Source organism: Aquarana catesbeiana, linkage group LG05 (genome assembly GCF_042186555.1).
Source record: "Aquarana catesbeiana isolate 2022-GZ linkage group LG05, ASM4218655v1, whole genome shotgun sequence".
NCBI classification, from domain to species: Eukaryota; Metazoa; Chordata; class Amphibia; order Anura; family Ranidae; genus Aquarana; species Aquarana catesbeiana.
The window spans coordinates 475,084,005-475,104,785 of record NC_133328.1 but is presented as its reverse complement, the minus strand read 5'-3'; the positions used below and the strand labels follow the sequence as shown (position 1 = coordinate 475,104,785).

The 20,781-nt window shown below is 38.8% G+C and overlaps 1 protein-coding gene across 6 annotated transcripts in view; it reads right to left on the bottom strand.

Annotated features, from left to right (window-relative positions):
• GATA6 (GATA binding protein 6) overlaps nucleotides 1-20,781 on the bottom strand; it is a 41,248-nt gene that overhangs the window by 3,310 nt on the left and 17,157 nt on the right. For 5 of the 6 annotated variants that reach the window (XM_073631461.1, XM_073631460.1, XM_073631459.1 and 2 more), the window contains exons 4-7: nucleotides 17,030-17,080; nucleotides 10,145-10,270; nucleotides 8,233-8,326; nucleotides 6,005-6,114 (exon numbers count right to left, since the gene is read on the bottom strand). In XM_073631461.1, coding sequence (XP_073487562.1) covers nucleotides 6,005-6,114; nucleotides 8,233-8,326; nucleotides 10,145-10,270; nucleotides 17,030-17,080 — 381 coding nt within the window. The remainder of the gene's footprint in view (nucleotides 1-6,004; nucleotides 6,115-8,232; nucleotides 8,327-10,144; nucleotides 10,271-17,029; nucleotides 17,081-20,781) is intronic. The other variant, XM_073631457.1, reaches the window with a different exon arrangement.

Genomic DNA, 20,781 nt, shown 5'->3' with positions numbered 1-20,781 from the left:
CTCGCGCGGTTGCATGCACGAGTGCCAGCACAGGGATTTGTGTGTGTAAACAAACAAATTTCTGTGCTGTCAGAGGAGAGGAGCCATAACATTTGTATATGTATATAGTATCTCACAAAAGTGAGTACACCCCTCACATTATTGTAAATATTTTATTACATCTTTTCATGTGACAACACTGAAGAAATGACACTTTTCTGCAATGTAAAGTAGTGAGTGTACAGCTTGTATAACAGTGTAAATTTGCCGTCCCCTCAAAATAACTCAACACACAGTCATTAATGTCTAAACCGCTGGCAACAAAAGTGAGTACACCCCTAAGGGAAAATGTCCAAATTGGGCCCAATTAGCCATTTTGTCCTCCCCGGTGTCATGTGACGGTTTCAGGTCTCAGGTGTGAATGGGGAGCAGGTGTGTTAAATTTGGTGTTATCGCTCTCACTCTCTCATACTGGTCACTGGAAGTTCAACATGGCACCTCATGGCAAAGAACCCTCTGAAGAACTGTTGCTCTACATAAAGATGTCTTGGGCTATAAGAAGATTGCCAAGACCCTGAAACTGAGCTGCAGCACGGTGGCCAAGACCATACAGCGGTTTAACAGGACAGGTTCCACTCAGAACAGGCCTCGCTATGGTCGACCAAAGAAGCTGAGTGCATGTGCTCAGCGTCATATCCAGAGGTTGTCTTTGGGAAATAGGCGTATGAGTGCTGCCAGCATTGCTGCAGAGATTGAAGGGGTGGGGGGTCAGCCTGTCAGTGCTCAGACCATACGCCGCACACTGCATCAAATTGGTCTGCATGGCTGTCATCCCAGAAGGAAGACTCTTCTAAAGATGATGCACAAAAAAGCCCTCAAACAGTTTGCTGAAGACAAGCAAACTAAGGACATGGATTACTGGAACCATGTCCTGTGGTCTGATGAGACCAAGATAAATGTATTTGATTCTTATGGTGTCATGTATGTGTGGCGGCAACTAGGGCAGGAGTACAAAGACAAGTGCGTCTTGCATACAGTCAAGCATGGTGGTGGGAGTGTCATGGTCTGGGGCTGCATGAGTGCTGCCGGCACTGGGGAGATACAGTTAATTGAGGGAACCATGAATGCCAACATGTACTGTGACAACTGAAGCAGAGCATGATCCCCTCTCTTCGAAGACCAGCATGATAACGACCCCAAACACACCTCCAAGTCGACCACTGCCTTGCTAAAGAAGCTGAGGGTAAAAGTGATGGACTGGTCAAGCATGTCTCCAGACCTAAACCCTCTTGAGCATCTGTATATATATATATATATATAGAGAGAGAGAGAGAGAGAGAGAGAGAGAGAGAGAGAGAGAGAGAGAGAGAGATATCAATTTAGTATTGGAGTATTTTTACCCAAACCATTCATAATTAGGGAGATGCAAAAATAATTTAAAGTATTACAGAATAGCACAAAAATTATTTTATACTTTTGTTTTATTTTTTTTTTAATAGAAAGCCATGTTGATATTCTGGTAAGGTTTTAAAAATGCACCAAGGTGATTGTACAGAGTAGGCCATCCACATAATTAATAAATGTGTATTATACTACAGGTCTGTATACTAAATTATTGTTATACACATTAATTGATAACAACACACTAAATATATTTTTAAGCATTTTCTGCATATGAAAAACAACATTATTGTTTTTCTATATATTCTCCATAAGCAGTACAAATACAACATTTCTCAATCTGTTTTCAGGTGTCAGTTTAGTGTTTTTAACGTTTGCTGCTGGGCAACATGAATAAACTGTTTAAATTTATATTGCTGCTCTCTAAACTGAGTATTTCATAAATATCCAAGATATAAAAGTAACTCATGGTCATAAAATGTTTTACATGTGTTTCTGAAGGTTGCACAATAGATCAGTAAGAAAAAAATAAATCCAGCAGTAACTGGAAGTAAGTTATTATTACAACTCATAAAACAAAATCTTGGTTTATGCTTGCGGATGAACTGTATGTGCTGTAAAATATTTGGAATCATTAAAACTATTGCAAGCCATTGTAGCAGCACCTTTGTACCTTCCTTATCCGCCATGTTGAGAAATACTCTAACACGCTGTTGGTCATTGCCAACAATTTATTTATAAGGAGAGTGGAGATGTGAATATAAAAGAATCTACTGGGATTGGGACACAACCTTTTTATCTACTGTTGTTATTTATGCTGCACTAGAAACCTAAATCATTACTTTTCTCAAAAAATATCTATTACTTTGTGAAAAGGCTTCCAAATTCAAGCTGCAAGATAGATATGTGTTTTGCCTCTCCAAGGAATTCGCACAGCCAGACATATCAGGCACACTCCGCTAGGAATTCCACACAGCTAGACTTAAGTTGTCACTGTAAATTATGGCATTGAGGTTTGCAAGGATCTAATAACTATGGAATTGCAGTAAAAGGCCAATATTATTGAGTTCCATTATTCCCATTTTGCAGTTTTGATTAATTACCTTTACTCCACCCTTCTTAAAGTGAACCAGTCATGCATTTCATTTAATATAATATGAATGATTTATAAATTAGGGTGGTTTATGCTAGCAGAGTGAACCCGTACTTATTTCACAGGAGACATTTCAAATAAAGGGATAGTGAGGAAATTTTCCTTGAGCTGGTCAGGGAAAGGGGGCCCACCAACAGATTTATTAATGATAGAACCTACGGTCAGATGTTCTAAAATTGTTCAGATCTAAGGCTAGTGTCATAAAACTAAGGGCTTTGTTTTCCTTTTATGGGAAGCTTAAAGCATTTGTTAACACAAAAAAAAAAATTAGATTCTGGTCCCTTAAAGCAGATCACACAGCACGGCGCTTGTGCCATGTAATCTGCCCCCTCTAAACTGTAAAAAAAAAAAAAAAAATCCTAAACCTACCTCTTCCTGTATGCCCTCTTTAAACAGACCATGATAACCAGGTCAGCTCCGCCCTGATCACCGGGGTCTAAGTGCCACCCTCCGTAATAGGCTGCCTGCTCTCTGCTCTCCTCTCTCCCACCTCACCCCCTCCTTCCTCCCTGTCAGTGCCCTCTTTGTCTGTCTCCAGCCCGGCCCCGCCCGCTGCTATTATTTTAATATTAAAATTTTAAATTTGTCATTGCCAGCCTCTCTATTAGAGGCTGGCATAGCACAATGTGTAAGTTGTATTTAAAAATGAGCGCTGTAAATACGGAATATCAGCTGTCTTCAGGCCGGTCACATGACTTGTGGCCGCTTTCCAGCTCTGATGGGTGGCTTCTGCGGAGGAGACGAGCGGCCACGTAATCTCCCTCTGATGTCAGAGGGAGATCATGGCCCCTCCCGCAGAAGACATCTATTGGAGCTGGAAAGCGGCCGCTAGTAATGTGACCAGCCTGAAGACAGCTGATATTCAGTATTTAGAACGCTCGTCTCACACATTGTGCTATGCCAGCCTCTAATAGAGGGGCTGGCATAGACTTATAATAATGCCTTAACAAACACTTTAAGGCCTGACGCACACTGAATGCTTTGGCCATCTCTCCTAGATGCCTTTCATCATGGTAATGGCAAGTTTACTTGATAGTTGTAAACGCGTGTAACATGTTTATGTATGTAAAGCGCCTGGGCATTAGATTATTTCATACAAATTAACTAACTCCTTTAGGCTTGATTCACACTAGTCATGCCACACATAGGGGTTGATTTACTAAAGGCAAATAGACTGTGCACTTTGCAGAGTACAGTTGAACTTTGCCAGAACAGTTGCTTTAGAGCTTAGTAAATGATCAGACGCTCTGCTAAATTCCATCATCCAATCATGTGCTGCAAAAAAAATGCATTTTTTTTTTTTCCTTGCACAAGATTGGGAATTCTTTGCAAAGTGAAGCCTTACCTCATTTGCTAAGCTCTGGGGCAACTCCACTTGCAGGGTGCAACTGTACTTTTCAAAATTGCACATCCTATTTGCCTTTAGAAAATCAACCCCATAAAGTCACATGACAAGCCGAAAACAAACCCATTTATTTCAATGGCACTTGTTCCAATCTCTGTGACTAAAGTCACAGCCTCTTTTAAGAAAAGGTTCCTGTACTACTTTGATGCGACTTTCTTGTGACTTGAATATAGAGTGTAATAAGTCCCATGAATGTCACACTGCAAATTCACGCAGGAAGTTGTAGGACTTTAGACTCTCACTAATGTTAATCCAGCCTTAGTAAACCAGAAATGTGCAACAAGTCAAATTTAAACACCGGTCTTAAAGAAATGTTAGTGACAATCTTGCCTTTCATACAATTCATTACAGCAGTGACAGAGTTAGCAGTCATAATGGTTGCAGGGGTATTATGGGCCGGTATACTGATAGTTGACATTTAGATCATGCTATTATTTTTGAGAGAACTTGAGTCCTGACAAACTCAGTAATAATAAAAGCAAAATCCTTATTTGTGGTTGGCTGTTCAGAGGACTTTCGTGTGTGGCTGTCCTAATATTATGGGGAGATCATTTTTATCATCTGCAAAGACATTAACATAGATGCAAGGGGCCAGAAGTAAATGTTACTCTTTTACAATGTGCCCAATTAGCACACTTTGAACTTAATAAAAAATAAATGCTAATAAATATAATGGACCTTTAAGATGTGGGTTTTGCTTGGCAGTCTGAATTGTTGATCAATCATTTTTAACTTTGCTCCAGAATTTCATGCAAACATACATATAGTAATAGTTAATGTATTATGTTAAAACTCTACGTATTAAAATGAAAATCCATATTGCTGGCTTTGGTACACAGCTGAGCATCCCTGTGTGTGAAGATTTGGGTGTGTAGGTAAAACATCTGTGGTATGAAGATGAAATTGCTGACACCACATTTTAGTGAATGGATTTATGCCAGAATCTCACAGTGCTGGGAACTGTTTTGCAATAAATCCATTTAGTGCCCTAAACAGTAAATTCTTTTAGCATTCCTTCAGTTCGACTCAGCAATGCTGTACAGATTGCTGTAATCCAGCAGTTTTCTACATGCTTATTATCCTGGGAGCATATGTAATGATACAGAACAGAAGTTAAACAACTGTCATCTGTATCCCTTAAGTTGCATCACCAAAATTTACTTGTACACTGTATGTACTATTGGAAGTCTCTTTGGGGGTTGATATGTGAAGGAAAGTTAGTTTTATAAGGGAAATGTAAAGATCCAGTTAGATTACGTGGTTAAGAGGATATTGAATAAGCTAGAACTGTAACCATGTTTTCTAGGCTAACAAAAGACTAATGTAGTGAATTTTTTAACTGTCATTTTTTTCTTCATTAAAGTATATCTAAAGCCAAAAGTTTTGCATAGTGTAGGGAAGGATAAAAACCTATTTCAGGGACCCATGAAGTTTTTATCTTGTATCTGTTAGATGGTATATAGAGCCTTCACACCTATTCCTGTGCTTCTGGAGAACATCAAGCGTATATTTGTGTATAGAATCAGATGATATATAACATGACGTATTGTGCAGTATGACATTGACATCATACTACACCTCACAAACTGTCAGTCACCCTGGGACTTGCAAGACTTCAGGTATTCTGGTTTACTGGTTTGGAGACTGAATAGCAAGGAAAATATTCCATCAGTACAGTGTGGAAAGTAGCTTAGTTCCATAACTAGCCAATATAGCAAAGAAAGAGCTAGAGTATGATGATAATGCCAAGTGAGGGAACGCAGAATTAAAGAACTCATCAAACCTTATCATATCATTAGGCAGGAATTCTATGTTTCCCTGTTCTTTCCGAAACCATATTCGTATCTGATAGTAGAATGTTGAAAAGAAAAATTCAGCATGTAAATATATGGTTTCTGTTTGAATACGTATATTTTCCATCTGTTCAGGCAGAACAGATGAAATTCTTGGAAACATACTATCAAGTATAGAAAGCTAAATGTTTGCTGAGATAACTTCCCCTAGATAAGATAGGGAGAGAGATAAGACAGTGTATTGTATTCTTAAGCTATCATTATGACATTTACCCCAGAAGCAGTGCTCTGATTGTTAGGAGAACCGTTCTTTATACAGTCATCTGAGTTTGTTGGTGACGTTGTGGAAGTTGGAGTCATAGGGATTTGGTGGCTACTGGTACCTGAAAAAGTACAATTGTTTATTTAAATATAACAGTTTAGTAACACTGAGCACATAAAGTTAATTCACAAAGAGGGAATTTACATATTTGTCTACATTAGGTGCCCATCTGAAAGCCGATGACCAGGAGCATTGCTACCATTTTGAAAAGACCCAGGCATCACATTTTTTTGGAGTATGGGTTAGATCACACCATCTCTTCCCCCTCCACAATCTTTTTTGTCTTAGTATTTTGCGATTACAGTGTACTGTAAATATATTGTGTTTTACTTTTTCAATTTGGCGCCGTTCTCCGCTCCCGTGTGTCGCAACGCTCGCAGGGAACGGAGCTCGGCTCCGTGATAGATCGAGCGGAGGACGGCTCGCACACAGTGCGGGGAGACATCGCAGGATCCTGGGGACAAGGTAAGTAACCTCTTCCTGGATCCTGCGATGCGATCCCGAGTGTGGCTCTGGGTTACCACTTATGGTACTGAAAATCCACCCCGAGCCACACTCGGGAATACCAGCAGGGAGGTTAAACACTATCAAGTAATACTCTGGCACTCTGTGGGCCATGGTCACAAGCAAGAGATTCAGGTCTAAGGGGGTACAAGAAACTTGGAACAGGGACCCTATAATGAAAATAATTAGTGCTGTTCAAGATGATCTCCATAATGCAATATACTCCAAAAATTTTGGATGATGAGTATAAGTAAAGCTGTTCATTTATGGTGAGACACCAAAAAGAGACTTGTGATTGCGTTGACAGCTGTGTGTCCTGTGCACACACACATACTGTATAAAGGGTGTGTTATTACCAGACCTTTGTTCACTTTATAACTATTTCTCTTCTCATGCAATTCTATGTGAAAGCAAAAGCAGCATGATACCAGGGGAAGCAACTTATAGGAAGGTCAAATGCAAGTCAGAAGGAGGTCAAATGCAAGTCAGAAGGAGGTCAAATGCAAGCAGAATACACTTTAAAGCTGGCTAGATTTACTTATCATTACAAGCTCAAATTCCATCAACAGAGGCCCTTATATTGTTATAAGGATCAGTGGAACCCATGATGATTTTATTTTTGAGCAGTTCAAAAGTCATGCACAGGTAGCAAAAGCTCTTCTAAAACATTGTTGGGCACCCATAGAAATTAAAATACTGCTTGTTATGAGCAGTGACTAAATTCACACTATGTATCTGCTTAAAGTCTAACTGTGGGCACAAGAAAAAAATTACCCTTGTAGTGGGGCCTCTCACACTGCAAGAATTAAACTTTTCTATGAGAGTAGAGGAATACTTGTTCCTTGCTCTAGCAGGGTCCTGCCAAGGTGCAACCTGTCCCGCAAAGCCTCCTCCCCAGGATACTTCTGGCTGCAGTTGCATGCTTGCTTCATCCTCGTATAATGCAGGGTTAGAAGCCCTTCATTGTAATATGACAATGAAGGACTGCCCAAAGCCTGAAGTGCCAGAGGGAGCGGAAGATACGTTGAAGCACATTGGCAATGGAATTAAATCTGCTAGTGATTTTTGAATCGTAGTTTTTTTGTACAGAAGTAGACCTCCTGGAAGCATTAGGGGGGAAAAAAGAGGAACTTTCTGTTTCGTTTCAATGGGTGTTGAAAGGAAAGCCATAGTTTCTTTGATGCTTTATTTTAGATATACAGTATACGTATATGTAAATGAGATGAGCTGTATGCAAATCATTTAATTAATGAGCATTAAAGCCTTGTTTCTGTGTTTAGTTTGTAAATACTCTATATATGTGCATCTGGTGAACAATGTGCAGGAAATGCTAATAGCATTCCCTGACATTCAAATGGCCTCTAGAGAGAGCATTTGCAAAACTGTATATGAAGTACAATAATCCAAATAGAATTGATAAAGTCTTATTAAAAGTAACTCTTAGGAAAGCATTACTCAGACTGTAAAGTAAAAACTATAGTTTCCCTTTAAAAGGGTCACATATCAACTGTACACACAAAACAATGATTCCATAAATCACCTTCTCTGTTTTTCATAATATCAGGTTATGTCTCAGATACAGCACTACAGGGTTAGTCAAGCAAGCCCAACACTGAAGGATGCAAAATAATTCTACCAATGTAATGTATATTGATACATATGAGAACTTACGTACCATTACTAGAGGATGCTTTTGACTTATTTAGATTCTTTGGCTTTCTTTTTCTAGTTTGAATTCCATCTTTCTTCATAGCCAGCGGCCGTGGTACCTGCAATAGCAATAGAACCATTATTATATTATAAAAGCACATTATTAAAATTTAGTTGACGAGCCCTCATTTTTAAACTTTTTTAATTTATATTGCTGCTTCAACAAGATTTTTTTGAAGCTATGCAGAAATTAGAAATATGTTGTTGTTAATGATAACATGTGCTTAGGAGGTTCTAGATCCTGCTTACAACATCTTTGGAGCATGTTTAGGGAGTTAAAAAAAACGCACCAAAAACTTACTTCTTAATTAAAATGAATGGGAACCACCTCAAAAGTACCTCAAAAATGCCCCCACAAAGCCTTTTTGGTGCCATTTTTGAGTCACATGTTCTTTTAAAACTGCACCAAAAGCGCCGCAAAAGCGCTTCATTAAGACATAGGTGTTTTACTGGCAGTTTTGAAGCGAACCAGTGTGAAAGTGCCCTAAGAGTACTGGTAGTCAGTAAGAGATATGCAATGTCTTCACCTGTCCAAGCTCAACAGCTATGACATACTGAAAAGAAGGGGCTCCTAATTTTTGTAATTCTTCACATGTGTATGACTGTTACAGTTACATAGCACCTGAGCACCCTACACTGTGTTTACATAGAAAAGATTGCTGTTGTTCTAACGTTGTAGTTATATTATGTGATTAGGGAAATTCTTTAAAATTATGTTTTTGTACACTATGTTTCTGCCTGTTTATTTTATTACCAATAGAATAAGTGATGTAGTAGCTGCTTTGCATGTTCAGCGCGTTAGTAAGACGGAAGGGTGTAAAGTGAACAAGTTACTATTCCAACATAACTGTTCCTATCCATTTTATATCAACACAACATATAGAACAGTGTTCAACGCTGTAGTCTAATACAATGCTAAATTGATTTTTATTTTATTGTGACAAACTAAGGTGCAGAATGCACTGTAATCTATAGAAAGCAGAAAAGAATTGTTTTTGTTTTTTTCTGAACAATTAAAAAAATGTAAAAGTATGTAAATTATATTACATTTTGAACAAGCAAGGATATGTATTCATTTATAAATAATTCAATTATTTTTTTAAATGCAGCCAGTGCACCAGCCTCTTGCAGCCACCTATATGGCAAAACTTTTTATGTATGGCAAGACTGGGAGATGGAGGGGATGGGTTGAGAGCCAATCAAGTGTGCTGCATGCCAACGTGTTGACACAAAACTTACTGATAGAAGGAAAGAGCAAAGTGAGTAATGGAGATGATTGTATTAGTGTGCTGCTGTTCTTTCATTGTCCAATCAGCAGGCTGTGGGTGGACAGAGGACACCACTGTATTCCTTATCTAAGTTGTGTCTTCCATCTGTCTGTGCTGTCTGGCAGGGATCTATAAATCCCTGAACAGGATAGACAGAAATATAAATCCTTTGGCAGGTGAAACAGCCCCATTATATGAAATTAATCTGTTTGTGTTTATCTGCTTTCCTGGGGTTCAGCTTTAATGATTAGAGTATACTAGAGTAGAAAATAGTATACTATTAGGTAGTGCTATAGGGTTGGGCCGAAGCGTGTATCTTAGGTCTGTAATATTTACAAAGTAGAGGACGAGGGTCAGGATGTCGGCATAGGGTTTGTTTTTTTAAGGTAATTTAGCCCCCCCCCCCCCCCCCCCTTTTTTTTTACAAGGTTTGAGTTGGGAACTCTGGTAATCTCACCACCAGGGTCCACAATACTCAAAAAACACCAGTGGTTGATTCAACCTGCCAGCATGTCTTAAAAGCAGCAGGCCACATTGGGAAAAACTTTACCCACAACAAGATAAGCAGGGATGTGACTGTGACAAGGTAGCAATAATAATAATACTTACCCCGTGTAGTTTCATATATAGGCCACAGGCATTGCATACTGGCTCTCCCTCTGTATTTCTACGCCATAACGTTGTTGTGGTAGTATGACAGTTGGCACAAGCCAAGCCAATTCTTCTAGAAGATGGCTAGATAAAATAAAAGGAAATAGATCAGATTATTCTAGCAAATTTAAAAAAATATAAAGAAACAGGTGTTTTTCTCTGTACATGCTTTAATATCTTGCAAGAACTAAAGGAGACCAACATAGACTAAGAAACAATATCGTACATGTGATTAGTAAATAGGGATGATTGAATCTGCCCAGGTTCGATTTGTGAACCCAAACTTAGTAGTGAATCTCACTGAAGACTGTAGGGGCAAATCCTGTAACTAAATTCTGGCCAATTTTAGGGCTAGTAAGCTATATACTGTCCAAACAAGTCTAAAGAACACATAGGGGACATGTACCATTGCAATATATATATATATATATATATATATATATATATATATATATATATATATATATAGGCATAACCCACTTTTAAGTACACAATGGGGTTTATTTACTAAAGCTGCAAAATCAGGCTCACTTCTGCATAGAAACCAATGACCTTTCAGGTTTTATTACCAAAGCTTAATTGAACAAGCTGCGGTTAAATGCTCATTGGTTTCTATGCAGAAGTGAGCCTGATTTTGCACTTTCCAGCTTTAGTAAATAAACCCCATTGTATACTTAAAAGTAGGGTATGCCTGTATATATATATCATACAGCAGTAAAGGGCTCTTTCCATGTGGCTTTGAAAGCAACATTGAAAATACACCAACTTAATTTGAATTTCATTTTAATTAAAAATTAAAAATTGTGCCTGGGTTTTGGAACTGTATTTTTACAAACAAACGACAACACACACTGGCAGTGCATATTTGGCTGTGAATATTTTCCTTTACAATTAAAATGGCTTACAACATAGAGAAAGCAACACCCTAATCTGATTCCTTTCTGTTTCGAGAAAATAAATGTAGAGGTAGTTTTAGAAGTGACACATGTTATTTTATTAAACAGTAACTGACCTGCTTTGACTGGCTGATAGAAATTTGCCAGTAATTTGCTGATGCCATTGTGAAATTGGCCAGCATCAGGCTAGGCCCAAATTTACTAGAGATAAAGAGTACAGGCTGTGACATTATCACAAGAATAGAGATACTGCAAGGGATACAGCAACAGGACAGTTTTAATCAGGGATATTAGGCCTAATATGTGTAAGTCTAACTTTTATTTTATCTATAGGGATAGGGGATTGCAGTAAATGTGACTGATATAACTTCAGGTGCTTTAGATGCAACAAAAGCAGTTCCAAGAACAAATGGTTATTAAATAAATGATGCACTTGAAACCTAAATGGGCCATGCTGGGGGCAGACGCCACCTGAGGCTTGCACTTTTGGAAAGAATTAAAGCACGGTTTAGTAAAAGCTTATGCCTTTTCTATAGAGGCTTCTAATACAGTGACACCATGACTGTTGTGTGCGTCCCCCTTCACACACCTTCCTTGTAAAGTGAGTGGGCTGCCTTATCCAAAAACACCCTTTTTGGCCCTTTGCAACCTGCTGGCCATATTTCAAATGCCATGCAGTACATTGCGGTTTAAAAAATTCTCCCAGGTGCATAAGCACAAAAAATTCACGAGGACCATAAATCTTGAACCTGTAGACTTTGCTTTGAATGCATTGTAGTGGGGAATCTGAACCTCATTCCTAATGGTAATAGTGTGCAGTGCAGTTATTAGATAATCCAAAGTAATTCTTTATGTTTATCTTTGTTTCCAGTAAAAGGAAAATAAAAGTTCTTCCTGACATAAAGTGTATCAACACAACCACCTCTATTACTTGTCATCAGCTAAAAAAGATATTCACCGTATTGGCTGATTTTGGGGGGTATATGTTCTACAGCAACCTTTTTTTATACATTTATTTATTTTTGTTAACCTGTTAAACTTTTTTCCAACGTCTTTGGTCTATGAAACAAAAACTTTTTTATCGGGTTTGTGTAACAATTCCCAATAATAATAATTCACTTTTAATCTTGTGCTTAAAGAGGCTGTCACAAACCTGTGCCATTTAGAGAATATAATTAAAACATGTATAAGCAGACGATATTTCAAAGAAAATTTTGTGTAAAAACATTCAGTAGATCCATATATATAATCTGCTGAAATTGACTTTTTTTAATGAAAGCCAGGAATGGAAAGATATGCCTATAACTTCCTGTGCATATATTTCTGGAGATCTATTAAGCGCTAAGACATGCAGTAACATTTTCCTATACATATATTAGGTCATACTCATCATCAAGGTATGTAATATGTTTATTTTAAAAGAAAATAATCTAAATATTTTGTAGTATTTTACGGCACAGGACAAGTTTACAAGGGCACTGCAAATCCTTCAGTAAGATATGTTTTTATTGAATTGCTTTGCAGTGCACTCAGCAAAACAACCAAAACATTTTCTATATCACATCTGACTTCTCTTTACCGGTATAACTGAAGGACAACGGCTGCACTAAGCGTCCTAGCAAATGTGAACACAATGTGAAATATGCCAACATCTGCACAGATATGGGGACTTTGGCACATATTTCAGTCATTGATAGAAGATGGCATTTTATTATCATATTACCCTGCTAAGTGGAACAAATGTCAAGGCTTTGATGCCCGCTCAGTTCTCAGTTCTCCTAAAACAACTTCAGAAAATGTTCCTTAGAAAACTCTGGCTTTTTGCCATTGCAGTCTCCTCTCTAAATTTGGTTATATATACATTTATATTCAACCTAATTGGTTACTTTACCATATACAGGTTTTCTGGGAAAATAAAACTTTAGTAAATTACCCAGGCAATATCTATTTCTATGTGGCACACACATTCTGAGAGCTATGTACAATCTTGTTATACAACCATTTCAGCACAAGACGCTGTTCTTTTGTTTCATGGCATAATATACTGTATATTATACTATGGTCACATAACAATACATTTAGGGAATTGTTCATTAAACATTTCCCAGCCCAGTGAACCTGATAAATACAGCCTATTAGGTAAAAATAAATGTCTGTTTCTGTAGATGATTCCCTCTTATAGGGCATCTTCATCCAGAACACAGGATAAATATAATGAAAACTACTGTATGTTGATAAATACATACAGTGAATATATATCTATATATAGCTATATCTATATCTATAGATATAGATATAGCTATATATAGATATATATTCACTAAATAAAATAGAGAGAGAGAGAGTTTATTTAGTGAATTTTTTAGTTAATTAATGTTTTAGTTCACGTTCTTATTTTTTTCCCCCATTTAGCATTTCTCCCCATTTTGCAGACCAAGCTGTCCAGTAAAAGTGACAGTGATAATGGTTGAGACGAAGAATACATTTCCATGCTTTGCCATTGCCATCAATAGGCCCTGTATCACTTGCTGATGCATCAAACAATGAACAACAGACATCCATGCATTATACAGATGTAATCTAAAAGCATTTAAAACAATGGTAACATCTGTGCGTGTGTTCACATGTGTTTAAACACATAGGTGTGAACGGCTCTCTAGGGCTAAGCGTGACCCTGACATGCTAAAATGCATATGTCTCGGTTCCTCATTATAATGACGGTGTCTGTTCCCATCTCAGTCCTTTTGAAAAATAAGACATACCCTTTTTTTTTTTTTTGCTTTTTTTTTTTTTTCTTTATCATTGCTATCAGTAGGCCCTATAACACATGCTGATGCATCAAATAGTGGACAACACACATCAACATATTACTCAGATAAGAATTAGAACTATTTAAAATAATGATTAACCTGCGTGCATGCATTCACATGGGTTAAAATGCATAGGTGAATAGACCCTCAAGACTAATCATGACCCCGGTGCAATAAAACAGATAAGTCATGGTTCGTAATAAAAAAGATGGTATTTGTTCCCATCAAAACACTGCACTGCAGATTGCTATGAAAAATTTGATATGCCAATTTTTCTGCATTTTAATGTGTTGAGAACCCAAAAGAAGTCAATGGCGTCACATCAAATACATATTTATAGCATTGGGGTTGATTTACTAAAGGCAAATAGCTTTGCAAGTCCAGTTGCACTCATTCTCCCCAGATGTTAGTAAGTGTGGTAAAGCTCTGCTGATTTCTATCTTCCAATCATGCAATTTTTTATTTTCCTTGCATCGAGGATTGACAACCGTCAATAAATTTACGGACAGTTTGTAAAAATCAGTAATTTTTTACAACAGTTTTTAAATATCAGGGGCTGATAATTTGTTATGCTTTGTTGACTTTTAAGTGTATACCAGGCAAATTACTTGTTAAGGGTATTGTTAGTGTTTCTACTGTTTAAATATCGATTGTCTTTGTTTTTAATAGCAGTTGAGTCAATTTTCAGGTTGTCAGTAAAAAATGTGCTCTGTTAGTACATTTCCATGTTTTGTCAGTAAAAAATGCTGCGGGAGGTTGGCAACACTGCTTGCCACCTTGATTGGGTATTCTTGAAGCTTTACCACATTCACATTTATTAAGAAAAAAATTGTGCAAATGCACTTGAAACATGCACAGTAAGTCAAGCCCATTGTTTTGATGTGTTGCCAAAAATTATTAACAAACCTTGGTCATTGGCTGCTAACCCTATACACTCCAAATTCAAAAAACAGAAAATGCACATCAAAGCACAAAGGAAATGGATGTTGAGGTATGACAATGCACCTCCCTAATTCCACAAAAATGTACCTTCTAAGCACACACATAGATCTAAATGGGCCTTTACTCTCCTTAAGTATAAACTGACGCGGCAACTCTCATTGAAGATTTAAACCTTGTCTTTACTTCTATGCGGTTTTCTGGCAGAAGAAAAACGCTAAACTCTCCTAAACGCTAATACAAAAACACTCAAAATTAGCATTTTTTTCCTTCCAAAGGAATTGGAGTTTTTTCAAGCCCAGTGTGCACAGACCCATGAACACTATAAGCTAAAAAAAATGCCAGAAAAATGCTGTGTGAAAAATGTTAATAATGTTTTTGTGCCAGCTTTTAGCAGCAGTTAGGGGTATTCAGCTTCTTTTTCTGCTGTCAAATCGCTCCCAAAAACACAAAAAAAACCAAAAAAAATGTTTTCGTACTAAAAACGCTTCTTATTTTTTTTTCCCTCTCTCTTTTTCCTTTATTATTTACTTTTTATTCATTTTCATATTGCAAAATTTAAAAACATGCAAGATCATAAATTGACATGAAATATTGCAAAAACGCTTCTAGACAAAAATAGTGTGCATGGACACATTGGTGAAATTATTAGCTTTCAAAACTGAAAAAAATCCCTCAAGATCTGCTGCTAGGAGCGTTTTTTTTTAAGCTAGTGTGCATACAGCCTAAGGCCTCATGCACACTGGACGTTATAAAAATGGCAGTAGCTTTAGCTGTAGAATGCTGCCTTAAAAACGCAAGTTTCGCAGCGCTCTTGCATAAGCGTTTTTTAGTGTTTTTTAGTAAAACTATACCCCCACAAAAGCTTATAAATGCAGAATAGCCGCATTTTTCTCTCTCTTTTTTCTTTTTAGCATTCAGTAGCTTATAATAGCTACTAAAATGCTACTACAAGCTGGCACAAAAACACTATTATCAGCGTTCTTTTCTAGAGTTTTGTTTTTTTTTAGCTTAAAAAGAAACGCTATTGTGTAAGGAGCCTCACTTTTGCTGGACAGCTTGGCTTACATGTAAAAATGGAGATAATCAGGTATGGGTCCATAAAAAAAAAAAATATATATGAATATATCCCCATGCTCAAACAAGTGCAATGAAATATTATTATATCTAATTATATGCCTAATAAAGGGTAAATAAAAACCCTCTCACTGCTGTCACATTCAAATACCCAAACAAATATAACATAAATAATAAAAACACAATATGCAATTTAAAGTGCATTGTAAAAGGCATTTTAATCAGCATATTGTGCTTTTTATTATTTATGTTAAAAAAATTATTTTAATTTTATATAGTTATTGCATATTTTTAATGATAGTGCTCTTTTACATAAGCTAGCTTTTACTGGGAACCTGTCACCAGGACAATAGAGCTTGGACATGCAGCAGTTAAATAATACACATGTGTCTGCCCTGCTAGCTAATGCTATGGAATAATAATGCTACAAGATAAAATTTGCTGTAGATAAACTGGGAAGAACTTCATCAAAGCTGATGTACTAAATGTAAAAGAGTGAACCATACCCCTGTGTCTTTACTCCTGCACTGCAACATAAATACCAACAAGTATGTTTGCATTTCATGAATGCACTCTGTCAACTTGTTTTACACTTTGTCTTACTCTCATACAATTGATTGACCCATATTTTGCCCTCATAACTGCCTCAAAATAAAAGGTCCTCAAAATAGTTAAGTAAGTAGTTTCTCAAAAGCAGCTTTTTTAAGTGCAACTGTATTGCTATTCAGAGAGTTGAAATGTTATAAGGAATAGAAAACTTTTTTATCCTGATTTTACAGTCTTTCATGCTTAAAGTGTAACTAAACTTTTATTCATTTTGGATAAAGTAAGGAAGGGTTATAACCCCTGTCAGGTTTTTTTTTGCCGTCTGTATTCTATAGGGGAGATTTGCTTCACTTCCTGTCTAAAAGCCCATCGCCAAAACAGGAAGCGAGAGGAAAACCCTCAAAAGTGAGGGAAATGTGGTGTGACACCAAGGTCATCACAACTAGTGTCCCCATTGGAAAATGTATCCTCTGTTAGTGTTCTGATGTCAACCCAAAATTTGGGATTTTCTTTTCCTTTCACTTTCAATTATAACGGTAAAAAAGGACAAATAGAAAAAGGTAAATCTCACTAACCGGGGCACAGACAGCAGTAAAAACTGACAGGTGTTCTAATCCATCTGCACTCTATCCAAAAAAAAAAAAAATTTGAGTTTAGTTACACTTTATTGCATGTGTGCTTAACAATCTAATATTTATGTCAATGGTAACATTATTTAATCAATAAATAACTAACTTGTTTTTATAACTTGGCATTATAGTAATTTATCGAATCATTCAGGCTGGGTTCACACTGTTGTGCGGAGCGGCTCGCAGCAGGGGGTCCGGTGCATCCCTGTTCTCCATTTCAGGGGGGAATCAGGTCCAAATTTTTCGCACCTGTGGCCGCCCTGGATATGTGTGAACTGGCTTCATTGAGAGCCGGTCACACTCTTCTGTCATGCGAATTGGAAGCGGAGAAATCTGCATCCCAGTTGCAATAGTGTGAACCCAGCTTTAGCCTAGGTTCACACTGGAGCGATTTGGCATGCCATTTGACATGTCAAATGGCATGCCAAATGGGGGGCAATTGCCAGCAATGGCAACATCCTAATGGGTGCAACACCGCATTTGCGGCGTCGCGCCAATTCCCAAAAGTAGTTTCTTCTGGCGACTTCCATAGACATCTGTGCAGCAACCCACACAGACGTCTCTGAAGTCGGGACTGACATGCGGGAATGAAATTGTCCGAGTTCAGCTGAACTTGAATGATTTCATTCCCGTTAGTGTGAACCTAGACTTAAGGTTTGGAAACATGATCAAGTTTTCAGGTGCAAAAAAATGTTACAGGTTCAGCGCATAGCTATGGCACTGGTCCACATGATGGAACATTTAACTACTGTTCAAGGAAAGATAAGTCTGGTCTTTGGTCTTGTAGGAAACAGGTAAAAATCCCTACAAATATATTTAGTGTTAAAAAAGTCATTAATTTATTATAAAATATTACAGAAATAGGATTAGCCAGTCTACAATTGGGGGACTAAAATGCCAGTCAATTGAACTGTGAATGTCATGATTCTATTGCCATGTTTATATAAAGAGTAGTTCCAGGAAAATCACACATAGTTCCAGGAAAATCATACTGTCTGGGTGCCTTGTTTTGCTATGTGGTTAACCCACCACCAGTGCCTGAACCTACCCTAAGCTCTCTGAACTGTGCTGGGAGTAGCAATTTGTTTTACCCTTTTAAAGCCCCTTTCACACATGCCGATCCGTTTTCATGGACGCTGCTTGCTCAACAGGGGATCGATCCGCTGATCCCCGCTGAGCCAGCGGACGACAGGTCCATCTGCGCTCACTGTGCAGTGACGGATCTGTCAGATCTCCGCTCCCCCCCAAGGATGAGTTGGGATAAAAACAGAGTGTAAAAGAGAAGTATGGCCAAAAAAATCCTTGCCAATCACAGGAATGCACTTTCTTGTGTTCGCCTGTGACCCAGAATCAACTTACAGCTGATTCAGGCTCTGGAAGGATCCCGACCATATTGTCAGGATCCACTTAGATGACTGATCAGCTGTTGGCTCAGCCTCTCAGTGAGTCGCTAAGAGCCTGAGCCAGCTGATCCCACCCCCTCCCCAGCATGGCACCCCAGTGAGCTCTGGAGGGGCAGATCTGATAGAAGGTGGCTAACAGTCTCTGGCTCTCTGCTCTGGGATGACTGAGAATTGAGCAATCAGCGGACATGTGAACACTCATTTCTCAGGCTTAGAGCCGGCAGGGAACAACTGCAGCATTAGACAGATGCTGCGCCGGGGAGTTGAGTATGTATGTTTTTCTCTTGCTTTGTTTTTTTTAAACTACAAGCTTCTCACTTCTCAAACCTATACTATTTGATTGGTTTGAAATTTCAGCAATGTCAAAACTTCTAACTATTTAAAAAAATATATATATTTTTTTTTTTATTTGGCACGAGCATATGGGACATGGTCAATGCTAGCAGCTGTCCTTTAATCATCTCTAATTGTCATTTGGATTTTCACATGGTAGCTCGCAAGACTCTGTTTATTTTTTATTTAGAAATATTACCTGTGAATCTTAGAAAGTGATGTCTGCATGACTTTCATAAACATGGGAAATTCGCTTGAAACTATTTATTTAAAGCAATCCCTCTGTTTTTATTTTTACCGACGGGTAAAATAATCAGATAATAAAGCTTACCTGTAGGTTAAATGAATATCTCCTAAATGTGCACCGTTTAGGTCAATATTCTAGTGAGCAGCAGCCAGTGACATCACCGGCGCATGCGCTCTGAAGGAAAAGCATACCCGGGCCGTTCCTTCAGAGCTCTGTGCCACGGCCGTGTCTCCTGCACGGCTACACGGGAGTGACATCATTGCGGCTCGGCCATTCAAGCGGTCGCAGCCCACGAACCTGGAAGGAAGACCGCATGAAGATGGAAGCCTCTGCAGTGGTGACAGTGCACCTCTGGAGGACTTCGTTTCAAGGTAAGTCCCTCATAATGTGCTAGTATGCAATGCATACTAGCATATTATGCCTTAACCTTGCAGGGAAAGTACTCTTTTTTTTTTCATTGTTTACTACTTTAACCCCTTCGCACCGACCATACACAAATTTGCGTTCATGACTTGAAGGGTTATACTGGGGTGAAGCTTGCAGCTGCAGGCTCCGTTTTTTAGACCCAGCAGTTGGCTTTTTAGTGATAACAACCGATGCGGCTAAAAGCCGCCGCCGCCTTCCCTCCCTCTTCCGGAGCCTACCGTCCCATCATGTCTGCCGCCTTGGCTGAGACCCGAACAAAGCTGGATTCGGCTTTAATCGGGTCTCTGATGTAAAATCCCAGAAGTAACATCACAAAGTCACTTCCGGGTCACTCGGCTGCCAATGGCGCCGATTTTTAAAAAATGACAGTATTCAGAATCGCAGATTTTGGCGATCGGAATATTTTTAAAGAGGAGTTCCACCCAGGGGGTCGGGTAAAAAAAAAAAAATTAAAAGTAAGCAGCTACAAATACTGCAGCTGCTGACTTTTAATTGGACACTTACCTGTCCCTGGGTCCAGCGATGCGGGGGATCGAAGCCCCGCTCGTCTCCCCCTCCGTTCAGTGGCGCCGGCATTGCAACTGTGGGCGCCGGGCTGTGGCTTCACAGCCTGGCACCCACTGTGCATGCGCGAGCGGCGCCGTGCGCCGTGATTGGCCGCTCAGTCACCTGGGACCTGTAATGGGTCCCAGATGATTGACAGCGGCAAGGGAGCAGAGCGGAGCCCTTCCTGTGCCGAGGGGGAAGTGATGTCACCAGCCCAGGCACTGGAAGGGGCAGACTACGAGGGACCCCCTAGCAACAGGCATTTAGAGGTAAGTTAAAAAAAAAAAATATCCAAATGTTTTTTTGTTTTTAGGATTTTTCAAGTATTTTTGTTTTTTTGGGTGGAACCCCACTTTAAGTGCAATGTAAAAAAATAAGAATTCTTTTTTTTTTTTTAACCATTTGCCGACCGCCGCACGCCGATATACGTCGGCACAATGGCAGCGGTGGGCAAATGGGCATACCTGTATGTCCCCTTCAATTTCTGGGGCTAGTGGGCGTGCGCCCACCAAAAGAAAGCTCTATTTGTGGGAAAAAAGGACGTCAATTTTGTTTTGGTGTAACGTCGCACGACCACGCAATTGTCAGTTAAAGCGGCGCAGTGCCGAATCGCAAAAAGTGCACTGGTCAGGAAGGGGGTAAATCCTTCAGGGTTGAAGTGGTTTAAGTTCCACCGTCGCCGTGTGCTCACGCAGCAAAGAAAATGCATAGGTAAATCGCACCCACAAATGTAAACGCTATTC